Genomic DNA, 23,645 nt, shown 5'->3' with positions numbered 1-23,645 from the left:
AAATTTCTGTTTCGTGAAGAATGTGAAGGAATTGCCCCAGGTCAAGCACTTTCACACTGCAGACTTTTAACTGCAGTAGGAGACCCAACAGAAAATGTATTGCCAGAGACAGAAACTGTGTGAGGAGACCTAAATCATATTTTAGTTTTAAAATTGACAATGCTATTATTAATAGCTATTTAATAGCTACATCTTCTTGGAAATTTTGGATTTTTCTTTTTAATATTTTTTCCAGTTAGGAATTTTCATCCAGCTCTTGTAACCAGAGATAATGGACTCTGCTGCTTTAGCAGAACAGAAAACGAAGTCAAAAAGCAACCTTTACCTCACAATAAATAGATTAAACTCAAATTTTACCCCGAGGAATTGCAGGTTTATGGGTCAAAAACAAAGCATCTGCAAGAGTTTTATATTGTTCCACCACTTCTTATCAGAATTTTAACCGTGGGCAATATGGCTGTCCAGATGTGCAAAACAATTGAAACGTTAGCAGGGAAATAGATACCAATTCTTGAGATCAAAGAAGGATTTAGTGGTATGAGATGTCATTTGCAAGCATTCTTTTAAATATCTAGGTGTAGTATATTAATTATATCACTTAGCCATTTTTTTCCAGTGTGCTCCAGAACACTATGAATGACTGGAACAAACGTGTCCCTTGAGCAAACTGTTCTTGTAGGGAACACAAGTCCGCTGACTGCTGCTGTGCCTCGGTTCCCCCGCGTCCGTCTGCTGCGTGCAGAGCGGGGAGGCGAACCCAGCCGAGCCGCAGTCCCACCTGTGCAGGTGCCCCAGAAACAGCGCTTCGCAGAAATCGCTGGCGGGAGCCCCGGCCCCGTGAACCGCAGCGATGCTGAGCGGGATGCAGCCCGTGCCCTGGTTGCAGGCGATGCCCTGGTTGTGGCCATGCCCTGGTTGTGGCCATGCCCTGGTTGTGGCCATGCCTTGGTTGTGGCCATGCCCTGGTTGCAGGCGATGCCCTGGTTGTGGCCATGCCCTGGTTGTGGCCATGCCCTGGTTGTGGCCATGCCCTGGTTGTGGCCGTGCCCTGGTTGCGGTGATGCCCTGGTTGTGGCCATGCCTTGGTTGCAGGCGATGCCCTGGTTGCGGCCATGCCCTGGTTGCAGGCGATGCCCTGGTTGCAGGTGATGCCCTGGTTGCAGCCATGCCCTGGTTGTGGCCATGCCCTGGTTGCAGGCGATGCCCTGGTTGCAGCCCATGCCCTGGTTGCAGCCATGCCCTGGTTGCGGCCATGCCCTGGTTGCAGCGATGCCCTGGTTGTGGCCATGCCCTGGTTGCGGCCATGCCCTGGTTGTGGTGATGCCCTGGTTGCAGCGATGCCCTGGTTGCGGTGATGCCCTGGTTGTGGCCATGCCCTGGTTGCGGCCATGCCCTGGTTGCAGGTCATGCCCTGGTTGTGGCCATGCCCTGGTTGCAGGTGATGCCCTGGTTGCGGTGATGCCCTGGTTGTGGCCATGCCCTGGTTGCAGCGATGCCCTGGTTGTGGCCATGCCCTGGTTGCAGGCGATGCCCTGGTTGCGGCCATGCCCTGGTTGTGGCCATGCCCTGGTTGCAGGCGATGCCCTGGTTGTGGCCATGCCCTGGTTGCAGGCCATGCCCTGGTTGTGGTGATGCCCTGGTTGTGGCCATGCCCTGGTTGCAGGCCATGCCCTGGTTGCGGCCATGCCCTGGTTGTGGCCATGCCCTGGTTGCAGCGATGCCCTGGTTGCAGTGATGCCCTGGTTGCAGCCATGCCCTGGTTGCAGCAATGCCCTGGTTGCGGCCATGCGCTGGTTGCGGCCATGCCCTGGTTGTGGCCATGCCCTGGTTGCAGGCGATGCCCTGGTTGCAGCGATGCCCTGGTTGTGGCCATGCCCTGGTTGCGGTGATGCCCTGGTTGCAGCCATGCCCTGGTTGCAGCCATGCCCTGGTTGTGGCCATGCCCTGGTTGCGGCCATGCCCTGGTTGCGGCGATGCCCTGGTTGTGGCCATGCCCTGGTTGCAGCGATGCCCTGGTTGCAGCCATGCCCTGGTTGCAGCCATGCCCTGGTTGTGGCCATGCCCTGGTTGTGGCCATGCCCTGGTTGCAGCGATGCCCTGGTTGCGGTGATGCCCTGGTTGTGGCCATGCCCTGGTTGCAGCGATGCCCTGGTTGTGGCCGTGCCCTGGTTGCGGCGATGCCCTGGTTGCGGCCATGCCCTGGTTGCAGGCGATGCCCTGGTTGCGGCCATGCCCTGGCTGCAGGTGATGCCCTGGCTGCAGGTGATGCCCTGGTTGCAGGTGATGCCCTGGTTGCAGGTCATGCCCTGGGTGCGGTGATGCCCTGGTTGTGGCCATGCCCTGGTTGCGGTGATGCCCTGGTTGCCTCGATGCCCTGGTTGTGGCCATGCCTTGGTTGCAGCCCATGCCCTGGTTGCGGCCATGCCCTGGTTGCGATGATGCCCTGGTTGCAGGCGATGCCCTGGTTGCGGTGATGCCCTGGTTGTGGCCATGCCCTGGTTGTGGCCATGCCCTGGTTGCAGGCGATGCCCTGGTTGCGGTGATGCCCTGGTTGTGGCCATGCCCTGGTTGCGGTGATGCCCTGGTTGCGGCCATGCCCTGGTTGCCTCGATGCCCTGGTTGCGGCCATGCCCTGGTTGCCTCGATGCCCTGGTCGCAGCGCTCCTGACCAGGGCTGCTCGCTCAGCCCCAGCAGCTGCTGCCGAAGCCGTGGTCTGTGGGCAGCGGTTGCCTTCGTGGCGGCACGCGTGGCTCAGCCTGGTCCGGGTGCGCGGGGCAGCCGGTGTGCGGGGCAGCCAGCGGCCGGTGGGGCTGCCAGCGGGCGGGGGGCTCTGCACCGTGCGGGCGATCCACGTCCCGCAGGGCTGCGCCTCTCCCTGATGTTTCGCCTTGGCCATCCGAAGGTCAAGGCAGGCTTCACCCTTTGCATCGCTGGAAGAGCCCAGCAGTAAAACACGTTTCCTGGGGCTCCCACTCGCCTGTTCTCCCTCTCCGCCATGGAGGTGGGTGCAAACCAGTGAGGTAGTACCCGAGTCTGGTGCTGCGTGAGATTCCTCCATTCCCATGCACCACCCCAGCGTTCCTCTCCTCCATAATGATCCTAACGTCTTCTCTTCAGACCAAAACACGAAATTTTGCAGCTGGGTAGAGGTATTCCTTATTTAGAGAAGAATTACTCAATGAAAAGCCAAGCAGGGAGCTGGTCAGATATTTCCTTCCGTCTGTGTGCCTTGAAAAGAGCATCTCTCCTCTCTTGTTTCTCACTGTGTGTACACAAAATAGCCATCAATACCTATAGCTTGTAAAAACTGGAAGTAGAGAAATAATCCTGTTCAAACCCAGGAAACCTTGCCAGCCTGTGAAAGGAGAAGATTTCCCACCGAGGTTGGGGGGGTTGGTTTGTCCCTATCTTGGAAAACAGCCTTTTTGCCCAAGCGTGAAAAAATGAGCTCAAATTCAATCACTGTTAATTAGAAATGCTTATTTGCATCCTTCTGGTACGTCCGTGCCCTTTCCCAGTGATGCCAGTTCCCCTCTGTAGGTGAGCGACCGTAGAAGTGGTGCGAAGGGTTACGGGACCGAACTGCGCAGCAGCCTGGGTTCGGGTGCGGGCGCTCAGCGCTGGCGGCCGCGGCCGTCGGAGAGCTCGGTGCGCGGCCTCCACCCGGGCGCCGCAGGAGCTCTTCGGGGGGTGTCAGCCTGTACGTTTTTAGCAGCTTCACCAGGCCTTTATGGGATGAATTTGAAGGTGAACTGGAATTATCGATAGCCGGTAACCACGAGCGTTGGTATCGTTTTATGGCAGCGTACACGGTTGTCACTTTTTAGCTTTATCGTTAGAACCGAACTCTCAGCCAGCTGTGTGTTAAAATAGATTTGGTAATGGAAATTGTGCAACAGCTTCTTCCATCAAGAATTTTGGGCTTTGAAAATTCTCTTCTCGGGGTCGTGCTGCTTTTGATGTCGCGTTAAACATGCAGGAATTGTGTCGTCAGGGAGTGCGGATTTCTCTGTATGGAGAAGTCCGAATCAGTGATGAGAATACCTGCATTCCGCTGGCTATCACCAGCCACAGCTGCCAGTATTTTTACCTTTTAATGTTAATACAGTGATAGGGAACTCTGGCTGAAATCCCTGTCTGTGACCTGTCTGTCTCATGAAGTCTTTCAGTTAATGTTTCCTTGGCTGCTGCTTAGGGAGGATTTGCTCTGTGACTGAACTTTCAGCTGTGTTTGTCTGTAGACCTTACACTGAAATTATGGTCTGAATTTTGTGAAAAAGCGATTGCCTGATTAGGCCACATCTAAATAGTAATTTAGTACTAATCTAAATAGAGCTTTAGTAATGTTTCACAGACTTAATTTATTTTTTCTGTTGAAATTCTTTATTAACATATGACATCATAGCCATACCTTTTAACGTTTTATGTTGAAGTCATGTCAGAATCTATTATCTGTAGTGTTTATTCTATCGTGGTTCAGAATTGTATGCTAGTATGCCATATAGTTTTATTTTCCAAATCAATCATGCTTTTGCTTCTAAAATATTCCTACCAACAGACCATATTCATTTGAATCCAAAGTTATGTTTTTCCTACTCGTTAAGAGTTTAAAACCCAACAGCTGTAGCAGTGAGCTGTTAGAGGTGAGCTCCCTGTGCCTGTAACTCGTGGTGTCCCCCAGGGTCAGTACTGGGCCCAGTCTTGTCCAACTTCTTCATCAATGACCTGGATGAAGAGTTAGAGTGTACCCTCATCAGTTTTGCTGATGACACCAAACTGGGAGGTGTGGTAGATACACCAGCAGGCTGTGCTGCCATTCAGCGTGACCTGGATAGGCTGGAGAGTTGGGCAGAGAGGAACCTGGTGAGGTTCAACAAAGGCAAATGCAGGGTCCTGCACCTGGGGAGGAACAACCCCATGCACCAGTACAGGCTTGGGGTGGACCTGCTGGAGAGCAGCTCTGTGGAGAGGGACCTGGGTGTCCTGGTGGACGACAGGTTAACCATGAGCCAGCAGCGTGCCCTGGCTGCCAAGAAAGCCAATGGGATCCTGGGGTGCATCAAGAAGAGTGTGGCCAGCAGGACGAGGGAGGTTCTCCTTCCCCTCTACACTGCCCTGGTGAGGCCTCATCTGGAGTACTGTGTCCAGTTCTGGGCTCCCCAGTTCAAGAAAGATGAAGAGCTACTGGAGAGAGTCCAGCAGAGGGCTACGAGGATGAGGAGGGGACTGGAGCATCTCCCCTACGAGGAGAGGCTGAGGGAGCTGGGCTTGTTCAGCCTGGAGAAGAGAAGGCTGAGAGGGGACCTTCGAAATGCCTCTAAATATCTGCAGGGTGGGCGTCAGGAGGACGGGGCCAGACTCTTTCCAGTGGTGCCCAGTGACAGGACAAGGGGCAACGGGCACAAACTGAAGCAGAGGAAGCTCCAGCTGAACCCGAGGAAGAACTTCTTCCCTCTGAGGGTGACGGAGCCCTGGCCCAGGCTGCCCAGGGAGGCTGTGGAGTCTCCTTCTCTGGAGATATTCCAGCCCCGCCTGGACAAGGTCCTGTGCAGCCGGCTCTGGGTGACCCTGCTTGGGCAGGGGGTTGGGCTGGGGGACCCCAGAGGTCCCTGCCAACCCCGACCATGCTGTGATTCTGTGTGACAGTGAGGTGAAAGCTGCTTTGTGGCAAATGCTTCAGACACTTACCCCATCATCTCAAGTTTCGTCGCTGGGCGCAGTTGTCCCAACAGGCACAGCTTGCCCGAGGAGCGGGGTTTTGCCCCGCTGGAGGCCTTTGCTGCGGTCCCAGCCCGCGCCGGGGCCCGGCGACTGCTGCCCGCTCCGCCGCCGCCTCCCCAGCCCCCGCCGCCCGCCATGGCTCGGGCAGGGCCGGCGAGACGGGCAGCACCGCGGCGTGGGGCGCGGGGACGGCAGGAGCAGGGGGCTCGTTCCTAGCGTGGCCCTGCGCCGTGGCGTCTCCTCAGAGCACGTCGCTGGGAGCGTAACGTGGTGCCGGGTGACGGGGCCGATCCCGTCCACGAGCCTGCTCTGCCCCTTGCACTCAGCCCGGAGGTTTTGTGGAGTCGTCTTCACGTTAGGGTTGCTTCGGAGTTGGGAAGTAGAATGGTTCTCTACATCTGAGTGATAAAAATTCTCGACTTAAAACGTGGAGTTTTCTAGAATGTCTGTCAGTCCGTCAGAGCAGTACTCGGTGTGCCCTAGGTGACTTCTCTAGAGGTTTGAGTGTGCTTTCCTGGATTTTCTGCATGAGGACAGCATGAGAGACACTGGAGTGCGTGTGCGTGCCTTATGCATCCCACAGAGCAAACAGCTCCCCGTGGGTTCTGCTCTCGGCTGCCGTAGATAATTCAGATTAACTCAGTACACTGAACACAGCGAAATTAGTTCTGCAGTTACACCAGTGTTGTTTTGGAAAAGTGTGATTTAATGTGCCAGTACTCTCAAGCAAAGTGTGGAATTAATATGCAAGACCCTCACAGGGTAAAAGACAGGCGTGTAGGGACCATTCCCATCCGTTATTTTGTGTCACTGGAATTCCACTGTAGGGTGACGTAACGTAACCGAGAGCAAATCTCAGCGCAGAAATCCATGAGGATAGCTGTGTGTAACACATTGCCTCAAACAGGGTAATTAAGAATTAGAGGAGTTTGCACTTAGCCGTAGTACTGTAACCATGGTTTCAGTTTGCATGCTGTTTTCATTTTGTATTTGTGCTTTAATTCTTTTTATGAATGTTCAGGTTGAAATAAATCTAAAACGTTACCCCACTCCATACCCGGAGGATTTAAAGAATATGGTAAAATCGGTTCAAAATCTGGTGGGCAAAACGAGCCATGGAGTACGGCCTGAGAACGCAACACCAGCTGCGAACAGTGACCAAACTGTGCAAGACAAGTATGAGCACAAGTGGCCCATGGCACCCAAGGAGATTGCGGTGGAGGTAATGTAAAAGCATCGGTGTTCCTCTCCGGAGCTCGAGGTGGGGTTTTAACACAGCTCCAGCCCGCGATACTCTGCATCTGCTGTGAACTTCATACCTCATCGTTTCTAGCTCCATTCCATTAAGTTAATTTAGTTTTCTATTGAGTTGCTGTTTTTCCCCATGCTACTGAAGTTTATCAGGCTGAAATTTGGTTTTATATCTACCTAGGCTGAATTTTGGTATTGACATCTACACGCACGCTCCTAAATTTGAGTGGCACGAGAGATTTGCGTGTTAGCAGGGGAACGGACCTGATCACGGTTCCCATCTCAGACTTCCTGCAGCAGCGTGTTTCTGCCTCAAATCTGTTAATGACAAACCAGCTTCTTCTGCCTGGCCCTGCCATGCCAGTAGGTTCTGCTGCTTGGGGGATGGCCTTGTCAGAGCTCGTCAGAGGTGCAGGAGCTCAGCAGGAGCGGGACTTGGGAGCAGGCACCAGCGGCTCGCGGCGAGGTGCAGGATCTAGCCCTTAGGGTGTTCGCCGGAGGTGGAGCAGCGCGCACGGTCACAGAGCCTGACGTGAATGCGGTCACGGAAAGGCAAATTCCTCAGTCCCGCAGCCTTGCACAAAGCTGTCGGAGCTGCAGCTTCATCTCGGAGGGCATCTACTCGTTAGCATCCCCACTAACGACTTACTTTGTGCAGGCACAGTGCGGGAAGACGGGAAATCTCTTCCCCGGGCAGTAGGTACGGAGGGTTTATAAGCTCAGGCAGGTCTACAGGAGCAGCAGCGTGCTTGAAAATCGTGATGAAATGTTCGTGTTCGAAAGGAAGAAGTGAGGAAAAAAAAATTGTCACATTATCTTTTCACTCCTTTGCTACTTAAACATTATGATTAATTCATTGTCCTTGAAATATCCCTGTCTCTGGCTAGTTGTGTATGCGTGAATTTTTCTTGCTCAGTTTTCCGTATCGTTAGCACAGATTGGCTGCTCTTGCATATTCAGCAGTCACCGTAGCTGCTCTGTCAGCGCTCTCTGTTTTACTTACAGTTAAACATTTTCATTTCTTAAAAAACAAATGAAAGTTTTCTCTCAGGAAGGCTTCCTTCGAATCTAGGCACAATTTCGATTAGTACTTCAAACTAAAATATTTAAGTTAAATCATTCATGTTTTTATCGAAATCTGAAATCTTCTATTCTGCCGTTGTTCCTTTTTATTCATTAAATCCTTCCTAACTGTCTAAATCTGGCCTTTGAACCAACGTGTGTCTTGTGGCGTGAGTATTACATGTTCTGTTGTTGCTGAATACGTGCAATTTATTTTGTGTCATCTAGCTTTTCAACCTGAGTATTCTTAAAAGCCTTCTGCGGGTTTTAATTACCCGTCCTGTGAACACAGCCCTATCACCCGTCTGGCAGTGGCATCAGTGTTGTCTGGCAGGGACACCAGGCGCTGGGTCGTGTGGCCGGCGATGCGGGCTGCGGAAATAGGCGACTGCACCGGTTCAGTGGCTGTTGAGCTAAAATGTGAAGTTATTAAAGTCAAATGTGAACATCCCGGTTAACTGGCGGCGGGCAGGCGGAGCCCAGCGAAGCCTCCGTTCTGGAGGTGTGAGGAAAGAGCGAGTGGCAGCCGCACCGCGGAATGCTGCCGGTCCTCTGAAGCGCTCCTGTGGCCACGTGCTGGGTTCCGGCGTGGAAAGAGCTGAAGACGGATTTCATTCTTAGGTCTCGTTCTTTGATAAAAATGCGTTCGCTTCTGCAACAGAAAAATAATCATGCCTAGCTTTTCTGTGAATGCACGTGGACTGTTAATTGCGTGAGTACCACAAAAAGCGTTCTACAAAAATAGCTGAGCCGCTGAAGACCCTGCAGTAATTCCCGAAGTGCAATTAGAGAACGTGATTGCAATCTCCTAGCTAATTTTCTACGGCAAGCAGCTGATGTGAGGGCATGACTGTTTCCATCATATCAGTGAAGATGTATTTTTCATCTTCTGTCATTATAATAGTGAGGGTGGTGGAACTTTCTCAGATTTCAATTTCCCTAGTACTTAGTCAAGACTAGTAACACAACTGTCTCGTCAACTAAAGAAAATTAAAAAAGGGTTCTTGTTGTTGGTACAAGTGATGACGAGGGGAGGATCTGATGGCTGGGAAGCAGGAGGATGCACACGTTGTCCTCTCTTTGGCTTTGTGCATGAAGATAATGAAGAGATACGGGAAACTAGAAAAAGCGTGGATGATTTTGTGAATAATCTTAGCATGATTTCAGTTGTAACACGTTAAATAAAACATGATTAAGCTCCATTTGCTTCTCAGATAATTAGGAGACATGATCTCAAGCCTCAAGTTAAAATACAGTTTGAAAATGCAGGTGTGTTCTGATATAGATTTAGACTGAAGACAGTTTCTAATAACAAGGTAATTTAATTTCAGGTGCAATGCTCACTTTTTCATCTTCAGAGGCCAGATAAGGTGGTTTCTTTTCGCATCTCGTTTGGGTTTTCTTGCATTTAATTTACACATCTCTTCACAGAACTGTTTCTAAATAATTAAAGGGAGCATCTGAAATGAGTAACAAGCTACATTTCAAATCCAGTTATAACAAGCAAACTATTTCTTAATTAATCATCAGTTAAAATAAACCTCCTCATTGTCCGAAGTCATTCTGCAAGATTTGCATTTTGAACAGAGAGAAGTCTGGGATAACTTAGTGCGTTGTGCAGCCCTTCCGTGAAGAACAGTGAGAAATACCCCAAATCAGCAATGAAGAGCTTTATAGTTGATATTCTTGGTATGTCTGGAAATACTTCTGCGTAACTCAGCTTCGGATTACAAAGCAGCCTTTGCTCCTGCAGCGTTCCGTGCTTGGTGCGCGTTCCGAGCAGGTTTGCTCAGGCCGTGGGATGGGGCGGTGGTTGTGCTCTGACCCAACGCAGACGCTAACGCCAACAGCCAGGAAGCGACCACCTCGGCAGCGTTGGACCTGCCGAGCCCTGCGTCTCATCTCAGTCCAAAGACCACCTCAGTCCGTTTAACTCCTGACTTTGTTGCTGCGAGGGTTTGGGCTGGGGGGGAGAGTTTGGGTGGGTGGGAGTGGAGAAGAGTGTCCTTTTTGGTTCGTTTTTAGTGAAAGTTTCAGACTGGCTTAAAAGATGCCCTTGCCTTTCCAGGAAGACTTCCACACTTCTGTTTCCTCCAGGATGCCTACCTTGACTCGATTCCGTTGGTGGGTCTGTTGTGGGAGCTGTTTGCCACTAGTGAGATGCACAGAGACCATCTCTCCTGGTTGAGGGAGGAATACATGCTAAAGATTTTTCACTTGTATCTGCTTGAAGTCCATACCTTGATAAGCTCTTTGCAACAAAATTACCTGTATTTCACCAGGAGTCAGAAATATCTTCGTTGTAGTGTTTTGGGTTTCTCTATGGCACAGAAGACCTTCACTGAGGTTATGACCTTGGTGCCTGCTTGTCAAAGGAGAAAGGAGGTAATGATTTACTCATCTGGAGGTCAGACTCACAAGAGACCTTTCTTGAGATAGGATGTCAAATGTCTTAAAGTTCATTTTGAGTTACTTTGACTTCTGCTGGACCTTATCTAAGTGTCTGGATTGGAAGGGCGTTATGCAGGGCTGGCTCCACGATAAAGCCTACCTTCCATAAAACCAGTCCAAGACATTGCTGGACCCCCTGAGGCTGCTGCTCTGTCTGTCCCCACCAGCATGAGGACTCTGGAGGTGCGGTATTGCGTGTCTGGGCACGGCACTCTGTACAAACCCATATACGCAGGGCATGTAGGCCTGCTTTATGTTTGATGGACCATGGAGTGGCTTTTTTGCAGAAGGCCTGAGACTCTCTCTGTTGGCAGCACCGTAGGCAGCTGGGTGCGTTTCCAGCTAGACAGAGAGCAACAGAAGCTTGGTTCCTCCAGAGAGGGGAGAGCACAATTCACGTATCAGGGTGCTGTAACTCAGGGTGCCACTGAGACTTCGGCCCTCACGCTGAAGATGTGAGCTGGTCAAGAGCCTCTCCATGGTTTGTAACTGAGGATAATGTTGGAAGGTCTCCCATCCTCTGTAGTACGTGACTGATGGCTGGTCGGGTAAGCATCTGCAGTTTACCTTTGCAGAAACATGACCGTGTCAGCTAACAGGCTTACCCATATGAGACTAAACTACTGGAAATGGAAGTTTTCATTTTAAAATACATCTTTGTAAACTGGGGATCTCTGATTTCCTTGGTGATGGGTAGTTCTGGTCAGTTCCTGGATGCATCCCCTTGGCTGAATTTCTGATCACCCGAGCAGGCAAGGTTAATGTGTGCATTCCTCCAGCTGCTTGTTGGTCCACCAGAATGCAAGGCAGAGACACGTGGCAGAAACAGTCATTATGCCCTACCTGCAGATGACAGCTTATTTTCCAGGATTTACAATGTCTTTCCATGTGGAGTCCCAAAAACTGCCTCTGCCCCATTCCTCATGTACTTGTGTCTCCTTTTAAAGTTCTATCGTATGTTTGAGGTTGCCTGCTGGAGCTGAAAAGGTGAGACATTGCATCATTGTATCAGTGCCATAACGTTGTGCTGGCTGCTGCATCACCTCTGCAGGTAGGAATTGTGTTGGGGTTCCTTCGTTCTCCCCCTTTCAGCTTCCATACCCGCATTCAGAAGCTTTCCTTCCACCAGTTCAGTTATATCTTGTATTAACGTCCTGTTTGGGACAACCTTCAGATCTCATGGCTGCTGAAAGTGGCCTTTCTGGAAGCTGTCACTGCAGCCAGAAGAGTGGGAGAGATTAGGATCAGGTGGAAGATCCTCCACTCCGCTTTCTTCTGGGATAATCCCATGGTTTGGGGTGAATCTCCGTGCATTCCTGGCTTGGTGACTGAATTTTGTTTAGATCAGTCTGATAATTGCTAGCTTAGACAGCAAAATATCCAGAACTGTGACTGCCTGTCACATGCTGAGCTGCAGACAGAATTCGTTTTGTGATTTTGTCAGGAGAAGACTAGTTAGTGGGACTCTGACCGGCCAGACAGGGCTGAGAGGTGGAAGTACTGCCGTTTTCTGTGCGGAGATGGTGACGTGGGTGAGTGGCTTAGCGAGGTTTGGCTACAGACCCACACCGCTGTCTGTGATTCTCTGGAAGGATGCTGGGCCTCGGGTAGTCTTGCCTGTACCTAGAGATGTTCTGAGGGCTGGCTGGTTGCGTTTGCTCCCACACTTTCTGTGATCTCCTTTATTCTTTCATTAAAGCTTTGGGAAAGTCTGCACTGAGTAACATTTCCCTTAATCCACTTACTTCTTTGCTTCTCCGTTTCTTTGTAGCCAGCTTGTCACCCTTCAGATTGACCTGGCCTTCTGCAGTTTGTAAGGGCTGCCAGCCCTCTGCGTGCATTGAACGGTTCCTCTGGAACAGATCCATCGTTAGCGGTCCGGCGTTCCTCTGCCCTCTGCATGCCGCGTCTGCCCGGAGCCCCGCTCTGCTCGGTTTGGAGCCTTGCTCTTCTCTGCAGGCAGGCTTGAAGAGTTAGGTTAAGTTAAAAATTCCATCTCTCCAGACTGTAATTCAATGCTCTTGTGTTATCAGCGTGATAACTGGTGATATTGCTCTTTCCAGTTATTTTAATGGATTTTACCGTGTATTTTCTCTTGGGAAACAGCTCAGCACATTTCTCTGTCCTCTACCTATGTCTTTCTCTGGTTAGTCGTGAGAAGTTAGTTCTGACACAACACAATTGCATTTATCTTTTTCCTTTGTTCTTGCAATTTGTCCTGTTAATAATACTTTCTTTTTTCTTCCTATTAGTGACCTTTTTGTTCTTGGGCTTATAAGAAAGAAGGTCCTCTTAAACAGAGTAGAATTAGATGGAATATAGTTTTGGGTTTTTCACAGAGTATTTCATTTTCGTGGCATAGTCACAAATGCCAGACCTGTTCTTTCAAAAGTGTATTGGTTTTTGTTGGAATAGCTGGACTAGTGGCTAAAAATAAAAAAAAAAGAATACAACATAGAAAACTTCATAAAATCGTGCATCTGGAATAGAAATCTGTGTTCATCATGATGTCCAAAATGGAACTGCTGGTTTCCTATCTCACAGCAAGTAGTTTTATTTCAGGCTTATAACTTTTGGAGGTTTCATGGCACAATATTGGGATTCTAGGTTCAAGATAGAGAAAATAAAGAATTCCAAAAGAGTCACCTGTGTGATACAGACCACACTCAGAAGTTGGCTCTGGAAATCCCAGATGGGAAGGAGAAGGAAGAGCGTACCAAAAGCTCAGAGGCACAACAAGAAACTTCACGTGCACCGTGCTTCGAAGGTGGAGAGCTTCCCACTCTGCGAATGCTGCGCACGCTTTGGTTTCTCAGCAGAAGGTGGTGATAAGTTTGTTACACTGCACTGGAAAAGGGTTGTGCCGCACGGGAGATACGCTCTTGCACTGCTGCTGGCTTGAAGCTGTTACGTAGGAAATACCACACACAGCAAGGGCTCTCTGCATGGGAGAGTCAACTCTCGAATGTCTTACACCACGTCGAAATCAGTACATAGCTGTGTTTGCTTAAAAGTTAGCACTGAGGGGGTTAATCACGTTGGGCTGAGAAGATACCTGTGCTTTGCTGTTTTGGTATGGTGCCACCTCCAGGAGAACACCAAATGCAGACGAATTAAAATACCTGTTGCATAAATATCATTATGTACTTCACGGATAAATCACATGGCAAATGCTTCTACAAATCTCTGTTGGCACTGTTACTACAAACAGTAGTTAATGGAGAGTAAGCCTCTGAAAGTTTTCTCCTTATGAGCAAAAGCAAGTAAACTTAAGAAATATTGTAGCATTTTACATTTTAGTAATGTGGCTTTGGGTTTGGTACTCCATGTAAAATTGTTTCTCTAAATATTCCATCTCTTTCCTTTATCGACTTCACTCTGCAAAATCCCTGGAGTGCCTTTAGCAGCAAAGTGTCAGGGTGCAGAGATCCTCCTAGTGCCTCCGTTGGTGCAAGTTCCCTCCCAAATATATTTCTTCTAACCATTTCCTTCCTCACTTATGCTACTAATTGTCGATTTTCTCCTAATATCTCTCCAAAACTTCCTCTTCTGCACTAGGTACTCCCCTTCTTCAACTTCCATCCTCGTTACGAAACCACAGCTCGCCCCCTCACTTCCGAGATGATGCGTCTTTCCTGTACCCCTCCCCGCAGGGATCTTGGCCGGCTTTGGCACGACTTCCCGGTGTTGCCGTGCCCGTCGCCATCGGTTCCCTTGCCGTGACATTTCCCCGAGCCCACGCACCAGCGTGGGTTTCCCATCTTGTTCCTTCTTCCTGCTCCCAGTCCTTAAGCCCCCTCCTGAGGGCAGGGTCACCAGTACCGTCACTCCAGTCAGGGTCATCCCCTGCCCCGTCTCCCCAGGACGCCTGTCTTCAGGTCAGCGTCTTCCTCCTTTCTGAAGGTTCTTCCAGGGAGAAGAAATGCCACGGGTTCCCTGGTTGTGTCTGCGTTCCCTGCTAGCTGTCCTGTCTGCCTAATTTCCATGTCCTGATTTAAAATATCGCTTTCTAAGACTGCTGTTTAGCTCAGGTTATTTTCCGTGGCTAGAACAGCGGGACAGGTGTGCAGGGCAGGCTTCGAAGGTCGAGGTTTGCTGAACTCTCAATGAGAAGTTTATGAAATCCAAATCATTTTAATTCAGTAAAAAACTCGTTAGAGACAAAGTCAGTCTACTTAGATATAGCTACAGGGACAGCTGAATCTATGCAGGGATTTGTGCCACGACTAAATGAGTGAGCAGTACTTACTCATGAAATACAAAGTAATTGTTTATTCTAAATTTTTATTTATTTCTGCTGGCAGCTTGCATTTTTGTGACCTTTACTTCATCAAAAATGTTTACATGGGCTTGATGTATCTTGCAAGTTCCATCTGTTTTGTCCTCGTTTTCAGAATGAACACCATAATTTTTGCAAGTATTTATGTAGGACTAATTAGAATTTTCAGCTGACAAATCGGCGTGATTCGACACTGCCCTTATGGTGGGGTTTTGGTGTGTTGTCACATTCACGAAGGGAAGGCTGTGAAGCGCTTGTTCGTTGCGGTGTGATGTGGATTCTGTTTCCTATGTTTACTCTACGTTATTGTGTTCCTCAGGATGCCTTTGGACATCCTGCCAGTGAGATGAGGATAGGGGAGCTTCGCCCTTCCATGCCAGAGACTCCGCTGTACCCACCCAAACTTGTTCTTCTGGGTAAAGAGAAGAAAGGTACTAACTTGACTTGCAACCTTTCCGACGGAAGCGTGTGTAATGTACGCAGATAGACACATTGCTTCAGGTGTTCTGCGCTTCACTCTGATTTTAAAACGTGTTACACGCGTATTTGTGCACGTGTGTGTGTGTATATATATCCATAGTGTCAGTTTTAATATGTATATTTTTCTGGAGTGCAGCTTTCAAATACCCCCTCCTGAAAACGTTTGCTGTGTTTTGTTTCAGAGTCGACAGATGAGTCTGAAGCAGATAAGATCCATTGTCTGAATAACAGCGTTTCCTCAGGCACTTACTCAGACTATTCCCCTTCCCAGGCTTCCTCAGGGTCCTCCAACGCGCATGTTAAAATGGGCTCCCTGCAGACAACGGCGAAAGAAGCAGTGAATAACTCTTTGTGGGGGAACAGGTGTGATCATCTTTCTTAACCCAGCTCCTGGTTGCCTTCCGTTGCGTGTGGTCACCTGCACTCCAAGTGATGGTGTGCTGTCCGTCAAGGCGTTCAGTAAAAAAACCACAACCTTTTCGCCCCAGTTTCATGGAGATGTGCACAGCCCAGGCTGCGCAGAGCTGGCCGCCCGTTCATACTCTGTGCGTGGCACTAATTCTGCAGCTGGTTTTTCAGCCACGTGCGGTGGAAGCGCCTCGGAATGGAGCTGCAGTTATTCTGCTGTGTGTGGTCCTGAGCTGCAGCTGGCTGTGGTTTAGCGTAGACAGCAGCGCGTGTCTCTCGTGTTGTCGCTGTCCTGAGCCTCACTCTGCCCCGGACCTCCAAGAACAGCACAGGTCTTTGAAGGCTGTAATTAGCCCTGGCCATCGGCAGCCTGAGGTCGCTCGTACCGTACCAGGATCTCTCTGCCCTGGCTGTTCCTGCCATCAGTCACCCCACGCAGTCCCATCCACAGGCTCTTCCCCATCAAAGAGGGGCCAGAGTGCAGAAAATCTTGGTGGTGAGAACGTGCACAAACTGAATCAGGTGCCTTTTTTTAAAAAAAAATTATGTAAATGTAAAAATCTTTCCTTGCACTCACAGACGATGATTTTTAAAGCAGGAGAACGTGTTCGGCTGGATTTACGTGAGCATGGCAGTGAGCCATCGAGGACTTTTGGCTGACTTCTTAGTTTCTCCGTGTACGTACTCGGAGAATCTGTACTCCAGTGCAAAAAAGCACTGCAGCCGCTGATGCCAAACCAGCGGCACAAGGTGCACGTCTCATAGTACGATCGCAGAGCCAGACGGGACAATATCAAATTGCTTTATAATTGCTCCTTTCTGGTTGCTGCTGAAGTGCTCCAATAGCAGGCGTTTTATCTCGTTTCGCTTTGTTTTGTTTCCGCAGGCTGGCACAGTCGTTTCCCCAGCCCCTCGAAACGAAGCCATTGCTGAGCCAGCGGGACTCGGCCCCGGCGGGGAACCTGCCGCCGCGCACCGACCGGCGCCCGCTGAGCGACACCTTCGCCGACAGCTGGAACGACGGCTCGCACTACGACAACACGGGCTTCGTGGCGGAGGAGGGCGCGGTGGAGAATCCCGGTGCCAACCCCCTCCTGAGCACGAAATCCAGAAGCTCATCCGCACACGCACGCAGGCCGCTGATCAGACAGGACCGGATAGTTGGCATTCCCCTGGAGCTGGAGCAGCCGACGCTCAGAAACGCTCACGAATCTGAAGTGCCTCCTCCCAATCCTTGGCAAAATTGGACCAGAACCCCCAGTCCTTTTGAAGACAGGACAGCTTTTCCTTCCAAACTGGAAAGCACCCCCACCACCAGCCCTTTGCCTGAGCGGAAGGATCACGTCAAAGAGTCTCCTGAAATGACTAGCACTTTCACGCCGGGAATAGCCTGGGAGTACCACGATTCAAATGCCAACAGAAGTCTCACAAACGTCTTTTCCCATCTCCACTGTCGCCCAGATCCTTCCAAAAGCGTTATTTCGATCAGCAAGAGTACGGAACGGCTTTCTCCGATGATGAGGGATTTAAAAACTAACAAATTTAAGAAGTCGCAAAGTATCGATGAGATAGACATCGGTACATACAAAGTGTACAATATACCCTTAGAAAACTATGCATCTGGTAACGATACTGTAGGAACCCACGAGAGGGTGGACAAGCTCCTGGGCCCGGAGCACGGCATGCTGAGCATGTCCCGCAGCCAGTCGGTCCCCATGCTGGACGACGAGCTCCTGACCTACGGCAGCGTCAAGGTGCAGCCGCAGCAGAAGTCGTCGGTCACGAAGAAGGTCTACCAGTTCGACCAAAGCTTCAACCCGCAGGGAGCGGTGGAGGTGACCGCGGAGAAGAGGCTGCCGCCGCCCTTCCAGCTCAACCCCGAGTACATCGCCCAGCAGAGCCCGAACCTGCCCCAGGATCTGGTCAGCCCCAGGGCGTACCGCGGCTACCCCCCCGTGGAGCACATCTTCTCCTTCTCCCAGCCGTCGGTCAACGAGGAGGGGGTCAGTGCCCCCTTCGCCAGCCAGGGCTCTCGGCCGGGCTTCCTGCGGCGAGCGGATTCCTTGGCCAGCTCCACCGAGATGTCCGTGTTCAGGCGGGTCAGCGAGCCCCCCGAGCTGCCCCCGAGCAGTAGGTATGGCAGGCCTCCGTACCGAGGAGCTGTGGAGCGCCAGAGCAGCGTCTCGGTCTCCGAGTCTCAGTTCCTCAAGAGGAACGGCAGGTACGAAGACGAGCACCCTCCCTACCAGGAGGTGAAAGCCCAGACTGGGAGCTTTCCAGTTAAAAACCTGACACAAAGGCGGCCGTTGTCCGCAAGAAGCTACAGTACGGAGAGCTACGGCACGTCCCAAACCAGGCCGGTTTCAGCGAGGCCTACAATGGCAGCTCTGCTGGAAAAGATACCGTCAGACTATAACTTGGGTAACTATGGCGACAAGCCTTCCGATAGCAGTGATATAAAGACAAGGCCTACCCCTGTGAAGGGAAATGAGAGCTGTGCTAAAATGCCCGCTGACTGGAGACAACAGCTACTTAGACATATAGAAGCTAGAAGGTTAGACAGGGTATGTTTGGCATTTCTCTGCAATTAATGCCTTTAGTTGTGTGTTTCGGTCTTTCAAACTATTTGCACGTACAGTGGTAACCACCAGAATTCCCAGTCACGAGATTCCCGCGCCGGTGTCAGAGGAGCCGGCCCGCAAAGGGGTCTGGGGGTGCCCAGAGGCAGCGGGAGCGAGGGGTTTCCCGGGCAAACGAGTGCTAACGAGCCTCTGCACGAGTGCCGCTCCACGGTGCGCGTTGCTGACGCAGCACCTGCTGCAGCGCTGCCCGGAGTAGTAACGGCCATGACAAAAAAATCTCTGCTTGCCGACAGCCGTGAAGGTGCTGCTGAAGTCCACCGCCTCAGTAACGCTCTGAGGGCGTTGACGGGTGCTGGAGACGTCTTTGCAGTGAAAGGCAATAAAGAAAAACATCACAGATAGAAAGTAAAATCACGTATTTTAGCTTTCACGTCGCTGCTAGTGGAGAGGGTTTGAAGGTATCTCTTCACTCCGAGAAGCGGCGCTGGGTGTGCCGAGCAGCGCGGCTGTTACTCCCGTTAGCCGTAGGAAGTTACGCGGCTTCGCCTTCTGCACGAAACAGCACAAGTGTGGCAGGGCATGATTTCAGTAATCTTCTCAACTATTTAATGACCTGCTGCACGAATCGGATTGATTCCGTGACCTGAAGTGGTTGTGAAGGATTACTGTTGCCACGTGCGCAAGTTAGTGCCAGAACGCGCCCATGTCCCTATTCTGTGCCAGATAGAAGTTTGGTGCTGAGCCCTGAATTGCCTTCCAGTTACTCGGCTGCAATGCGTATTAAAATATCACTAAAGATCAAATGGGTAAACTTGAAAAGCTGCCTTGAAGGCTGAAGCTTTTTCCTTGCTCCAGCCGTTTTCCTACGGCGTGTAAAACTGATTGGAAAACACGCGACGCCTAGGCAAAATGGTGCACCCCAAGTGGAGACCTTTCTGGTGGAAGTAAGCACTTCCAAGGTGTTGCTGGTGTCAGAAATGTCTACACGTAGTTTGCAATGTGTATTTGCTTAAGAAACACTTTATCTCGTGGGAGGCTGCCGCTGGTGGTGCTCCCTGGCTCGGCGGAGTGCCGAGCCGGGTTCCGCACCGGGTGCCACGCGCGGCGGTGGGAGCTCCGCGGAGCTGGGCCGTCTGGCAGAGCCCTTGCTGCTGGGCAGGCTGGGCTCCGGAGCGGGCGCTGCGGGCTCGTCCCCGCGGGCAGCTGCCAGCCCGGGAGAGCGGGCAGAGCCTCCCCCCGCAGGGCTTCTCCCTCTGCCTTTGGTGCTCCTCTACGCCAGACACGTGTTTTCCGGCCCATCCGTGGCTGCGCAAACGTACCAAAATTTGGCCATATTTGCAAAATAAAGACTGGTGCCGTGTTATATGCCGCAGTTTTCAGACTACAGATAACAACATATTTCATCTGCTGTCAGCGTTGAAGTCTTCTATGGTATCCATTTTATGTATAACTAGCAATGTATTTGCTTCCGTGTGACCCCGTGCATGCATCAGAAAGCTATTTATTTCTCGGTACTGTTTGTTTGCTTAAACTAAAACTCTGTGAACTTAACCATATATGTGTGAAACTTGATTCGATGAGCATGTGTGTTCATATCCTGTCACGTGGTTGTTTCCTCTACTCAGACCGCTGCTTACAAACACAACACAGTTAGCCTTGGCATGCTGCACTCTGGAGGGTTTTCAGCAATGCATGCCGGCAGAAGCATGACTTTAAACTTGCAGACTAAATCTAAATTTGAAAACCAAATGCTTCAAGAGCTACCTCTACCGCAAGTAAGTACGGGATAGCCAGCATATGCCAGCATTACAAAATAAATTATTAATAATACTCCTTGCTTTTTCCTGGTTTAGCTTTTGCCTATTACTCATGCTTATACTGTACACAATCCCAAAAGCAAAGATGATATTAACACAGTTTTCCTACTCAAAATCTTGCTTTTTGGATTACGTAGCTCCCGTGGCTGTCATTACTGCTTTCTGCTCTCGTTCCAGACCGATGCGATCATTCTAGTTTCTCAATGACTTAATCTGTGCACAGAAATGGAGAGCGTGTTCTGTTTTGTGACTGTTTGATCTTAGAAAAATTCATGTGGAAATGTGTAATATGCATTTAAATAGGCTCCAAGAGACAGGGATTTTAACATAGGGACATTAATTGGGTATGCTGTAATAGATGAGGAGTTTTGAGGCATGCCACACCTAAATTAATATTAACCTTCTGCTGAGTAATGCCTATAGAAGGAAAATAGTTCTCTCATTTTTTTGCAGTTTATTTTACAGCTATTAGATAAATATTGTTGATAAGTACGTATGTACACGGTTCCATGCAGACAAAGGTTTGGTGGGAGAAGCAGACGTGACAAGCCCAAGAGGGCCGTTGCCGAAGCGTTCCCAGGGCGTCCGGGCGGAGACGCTGGGGCCCGGCTCGGCGGCCGCGCCGCGGTCACCGCAGCCACCGCCGCCGGCTGCGGTCGCACTCTGGGATGGCGTGCGATGGCCGCGGCTGCTGCCGCGGCGCCGGGAGTGACGGGCACCGTGCAACGTCTGGCTGCCTTAGCGTCCGTAGCTGTCGTGCAAATGAGCCCCAGCGCTGGCAGTAATTAAAGGGTAGCGGAGCGCAGATCCAGGCGCTGGAACGAGATCGTCTGCGCTGGCACCGGCTGGCCTGGCCCCGGGCGTGCCTTGGCCCCGGCCAGCTGGCACCCTCCCAGTGCCCGATCCAAGCCCATTTAGAAGAAGACAACAGTTTAGTGGCAGCAACACGAGCAGCTTGCGCTGGGCGGCCGGAGGACAGGCCCTAGCACTGCTTCGCTCGCTAGCAGAGGCGCAGGCATCGCTCCCTGGGCTGCCGAGCGAAGCTGGGACGGGCAGCGGAGCGCACGCGGACCATCGCCAGGTCTCGGCTGCTGTAGCTCCCCTCCCCGTACGCTTCACTCACGCCGCTGCGCCCGGGTTTAACCGGGTCTCCTGGTGTTCGTGTGTGCTTCTCTGTTGTTCAGTCAGTGACCCCTGGGGCAGGCCTGAACCGCAGGGGTGTGTGTGTGTGTGTGGGCGCAGACAGCTTTCCGGTGTTGGTCGTACTGTTTTTTTATTTCAAATAATTTGTCTGTTTGGGTATAAACTAATTCTTGTCACGAGTCCTTGAAAGAAGCCCGTTTGGCGTCAGCTCCAAATAACGGTACTATTTCCCTACACGCATTTAGGAATAAGGTGTTATATATCACTTTAATAATTTTAAGCTGTAGATGAATATGGGTACTAATATATGGATGTCGGAAGAAATTCATGAAGCCGTTTAGGGTGACAGGTTTTGGGGTGTGGTCTTACGGGAATTATTCTGCGCTGTATTTCACCAGCATTTCATTGCTGCCCACCCGTGTGAAATGTGGTGCTGAGCTGCATGAAGGGGGGGTGTTCTCTTACTGTGCTGTGGGGAGAGCGGTGGAAAATTGTTGTTGAGCAAATAATTTGAATGTTTAGTACTGTTTAATTTCATTCCTTCGCATATTCTAAAGGATTTTGTGTTTCTTAATGAATCCAGGCCACAGCAGCTTAATACCTACTTCTTCTTCCTTCTTCTTGTGGCCTAGATTCAAGAGAGTAATGAGTGAGGTCTAATTGTCTGGTGGAAGATCAGAAAATCAAGTCTAGCAATTGCTGATGTTGAGAAAGTCTCTTACATCAGTTCTACTCCACGTGCAGAATGTCTGAACGGCTACTTTTCATTTTTCACTTGGACTGAATCGACATGCAGGTTGTTTGCAGCCAAGGAGTAATATTGCAAGTAGGCAAATTCATTTTACTGCAGAAAATGAAAAGAAAAGCCTGTTATCACAGAGCTTTCCCGTTTGTTGAGAAAGCACAAAGCACCCTCTGTAGTTTGGGTTTTTTCCCATTTGGAGTGGGCGCTCAGCTCTGCAGATCAGTCAGGCGCTGATAAACACGGCGCAGCGTTGTCTGCAGCGACAAAAGCAGCGCTTCCCAGGAGAGCGCTTTCGATTTTTGGCCTCCATCGCCCAATTCTTTCTGAAGTTTGTGGTTTGCCGCACTTCGTTGGAGTCCCAGCTCCCCTCAGGAATGTCAGCGTATCCGCAGGGCTCGGCGGGGCGAAGGCTCGCCGTGGTTTGCGAAGGCGTCCCCGGGGAGGGAGCACTCGCCGCGCACGGCGAAGAGCATTTCTTCTGCGTTGCTTTTTACTCCTCAGAGCAGAAATGTTTGCAATTGTGCTTTTTTTTTTAGCGATTGTGGATTTTCCCTCCCTGGCAGGGCTCAAGGCCAGGTTGGATGGAGCTCTGAGCACCCTGGGCTGGTGGGAGATGTCCCTGCCCATGGCAGGGGGGCTGGAACCAGGTGATCTTCAAGGTCCCTTCCAACCCAAACCATTCTGTGATTCTATGATTTTTCATTTGCGAGGCCGTTTCCTGCCCCGGTCCGGGGTGATGCACCCCCCCTTTGGATGGGGGCTGCGTGGGGGCAGCCGGGCAGCGAACAGGGCAGAAGGGCTGATGCGTGAGGGTACGCAGGCACAGAGAGCCCCGCCGGGGCCCAGGCTGGGACCCCCGTTGTGCTCTGTGGCAGCGCATCCCGGCAGGCTGCTCACGGTCCTGGAGACCCCTCCGGACTGGGCAGGGGAAAAAGGGCTGAGGCTGGTCTCGTTTTTCCATTTTTGATATGCGTAAAGACAGCGCTACAGGGAGGTCTTGTAGGGGAAATGTTTTTTCCAGTGGTTTTTAACATGCAGAAAATCACATCTTCCCTGATTTTTCCAGACAATTTCTTCAATGATGAATTATAGTGAAAGTTTTCTTTGATTTTAAATAATTAGGGTTGATTTTTTTTTTACTTAACCTCTGAGGAGTATGATTTAAATCGCAATTGATTTCTATTTACTTTTAAAAGATTTTTAAGCTTGCATAAAAATGAGTTCTTAATTGACCAGTTACTGGCTTTAATATCTCAAAGCAAGTTTCATTTGTTCTTCAGTCATCTAAAGAAGTGTTTCGTGATTTTTTTTTTTTCAATCTAAGCTGAAGAAGTTGTTGCTTGAATGACAGAGGGGAAGAATACTCCTTTTTTTTCCTTTGCAGATTACCATTAGTCCAGACTGAATAAGCAGTTAACTGAAGAAGCACTGCATAATGCCAGGTGCTGTCAGTGGTAGTACAGGGCTGGCGTTTTGGAAAGTCTGACACAAGTAGCCATACCCATGTCAGCACAATTTCCAGCTGTTGGGAAGAAATAGAGGCAGATAACAGAAAATCAGGATGGGACAGGAGAAGTACACATCCTCCATAGTGCTGAGAACGGGAGTGAAATAACCAGGGGAAAAGGGACAAAGAAGAAATATCTATAAAAGGAGAGAAAAATGGAAAATAAGAACAAAAGTATCAGGCTCGTTTAGGAAACTT

The 23,645-nt window shown here is 50.5% G+C and overlaps 2 protein-coding genes across 12 annotated transcripts in view; both read left to right on the top strand.

Moving 5' to 3' along the window:
• The window catches only part of SRSF11 (serine and arginine rich splicing factor 11), a 339,983-nt gene that overhangs the window by 247,705 nt on the left and 68,633 nt on the right, over positions 1-23,645 (top strand). The gene's annotated exons all lie outside the window — the stretch shown is intronic.
• The window catches only part of LRRC7 (leucine rich repeat containing 7), a 332,198-nt gene that overhangs the window by 285,676 nt on the left and 22,877 nt on the right, over positions 1-23,645 (top strand). For 8 of the 11 annotated variants that reach the window (XM_075424242.1, XM_075424248.1, XM_075424249.1 and 5 more), the window contains 5 exons: positions 6,744-6,944; positions 15,085-15,196; positions 15,428-15,608; positions 16,540-18,217; positions 19,861-20,010. In XM_075424242.1, coding sequence (XP_075280357.1) covers positions 6,744-6,944; positions 15,085-15,196; positions 15,428-15,608; positions 16,540-18,217; positions 19,861-20,010 — 2,322 coding nt within the window. Of the gene's footprint in view, positions 1-6,743; positions 6,945-13,093; positions 13,217-15,084; positions 15,197-15,427; positions 15,609-16,539; positions 18,218-19,860; positions 20,011-23,645 lie in introns of those variants that run through there. The other 3 variants (XM_075424251.1, XR_012764360.1, XM_075424241.1) reach the window with 3 other exon arrangements.

Source organism: Opisthocomus hoazin, chromosome 6 (genome assembly GCF_030867145.1).
Source record: "Opisthocomus hoazin isolate bOpiHoa1 chromosome 6, bOpiHoa1.hap1, whole genome shotgun sequence".
NCBI lineage: Eukaryota > Metazoa > Chordata > Aves > Opisthocomiformes > Opisthocomidae > Opisthocomus > Opisthocomus hoazin.
The sequence above is the reverse complement of the archived record's forward strand: the minus strand, read 5'-3'. Positions and strand labels throughout refer to the sequence as shown.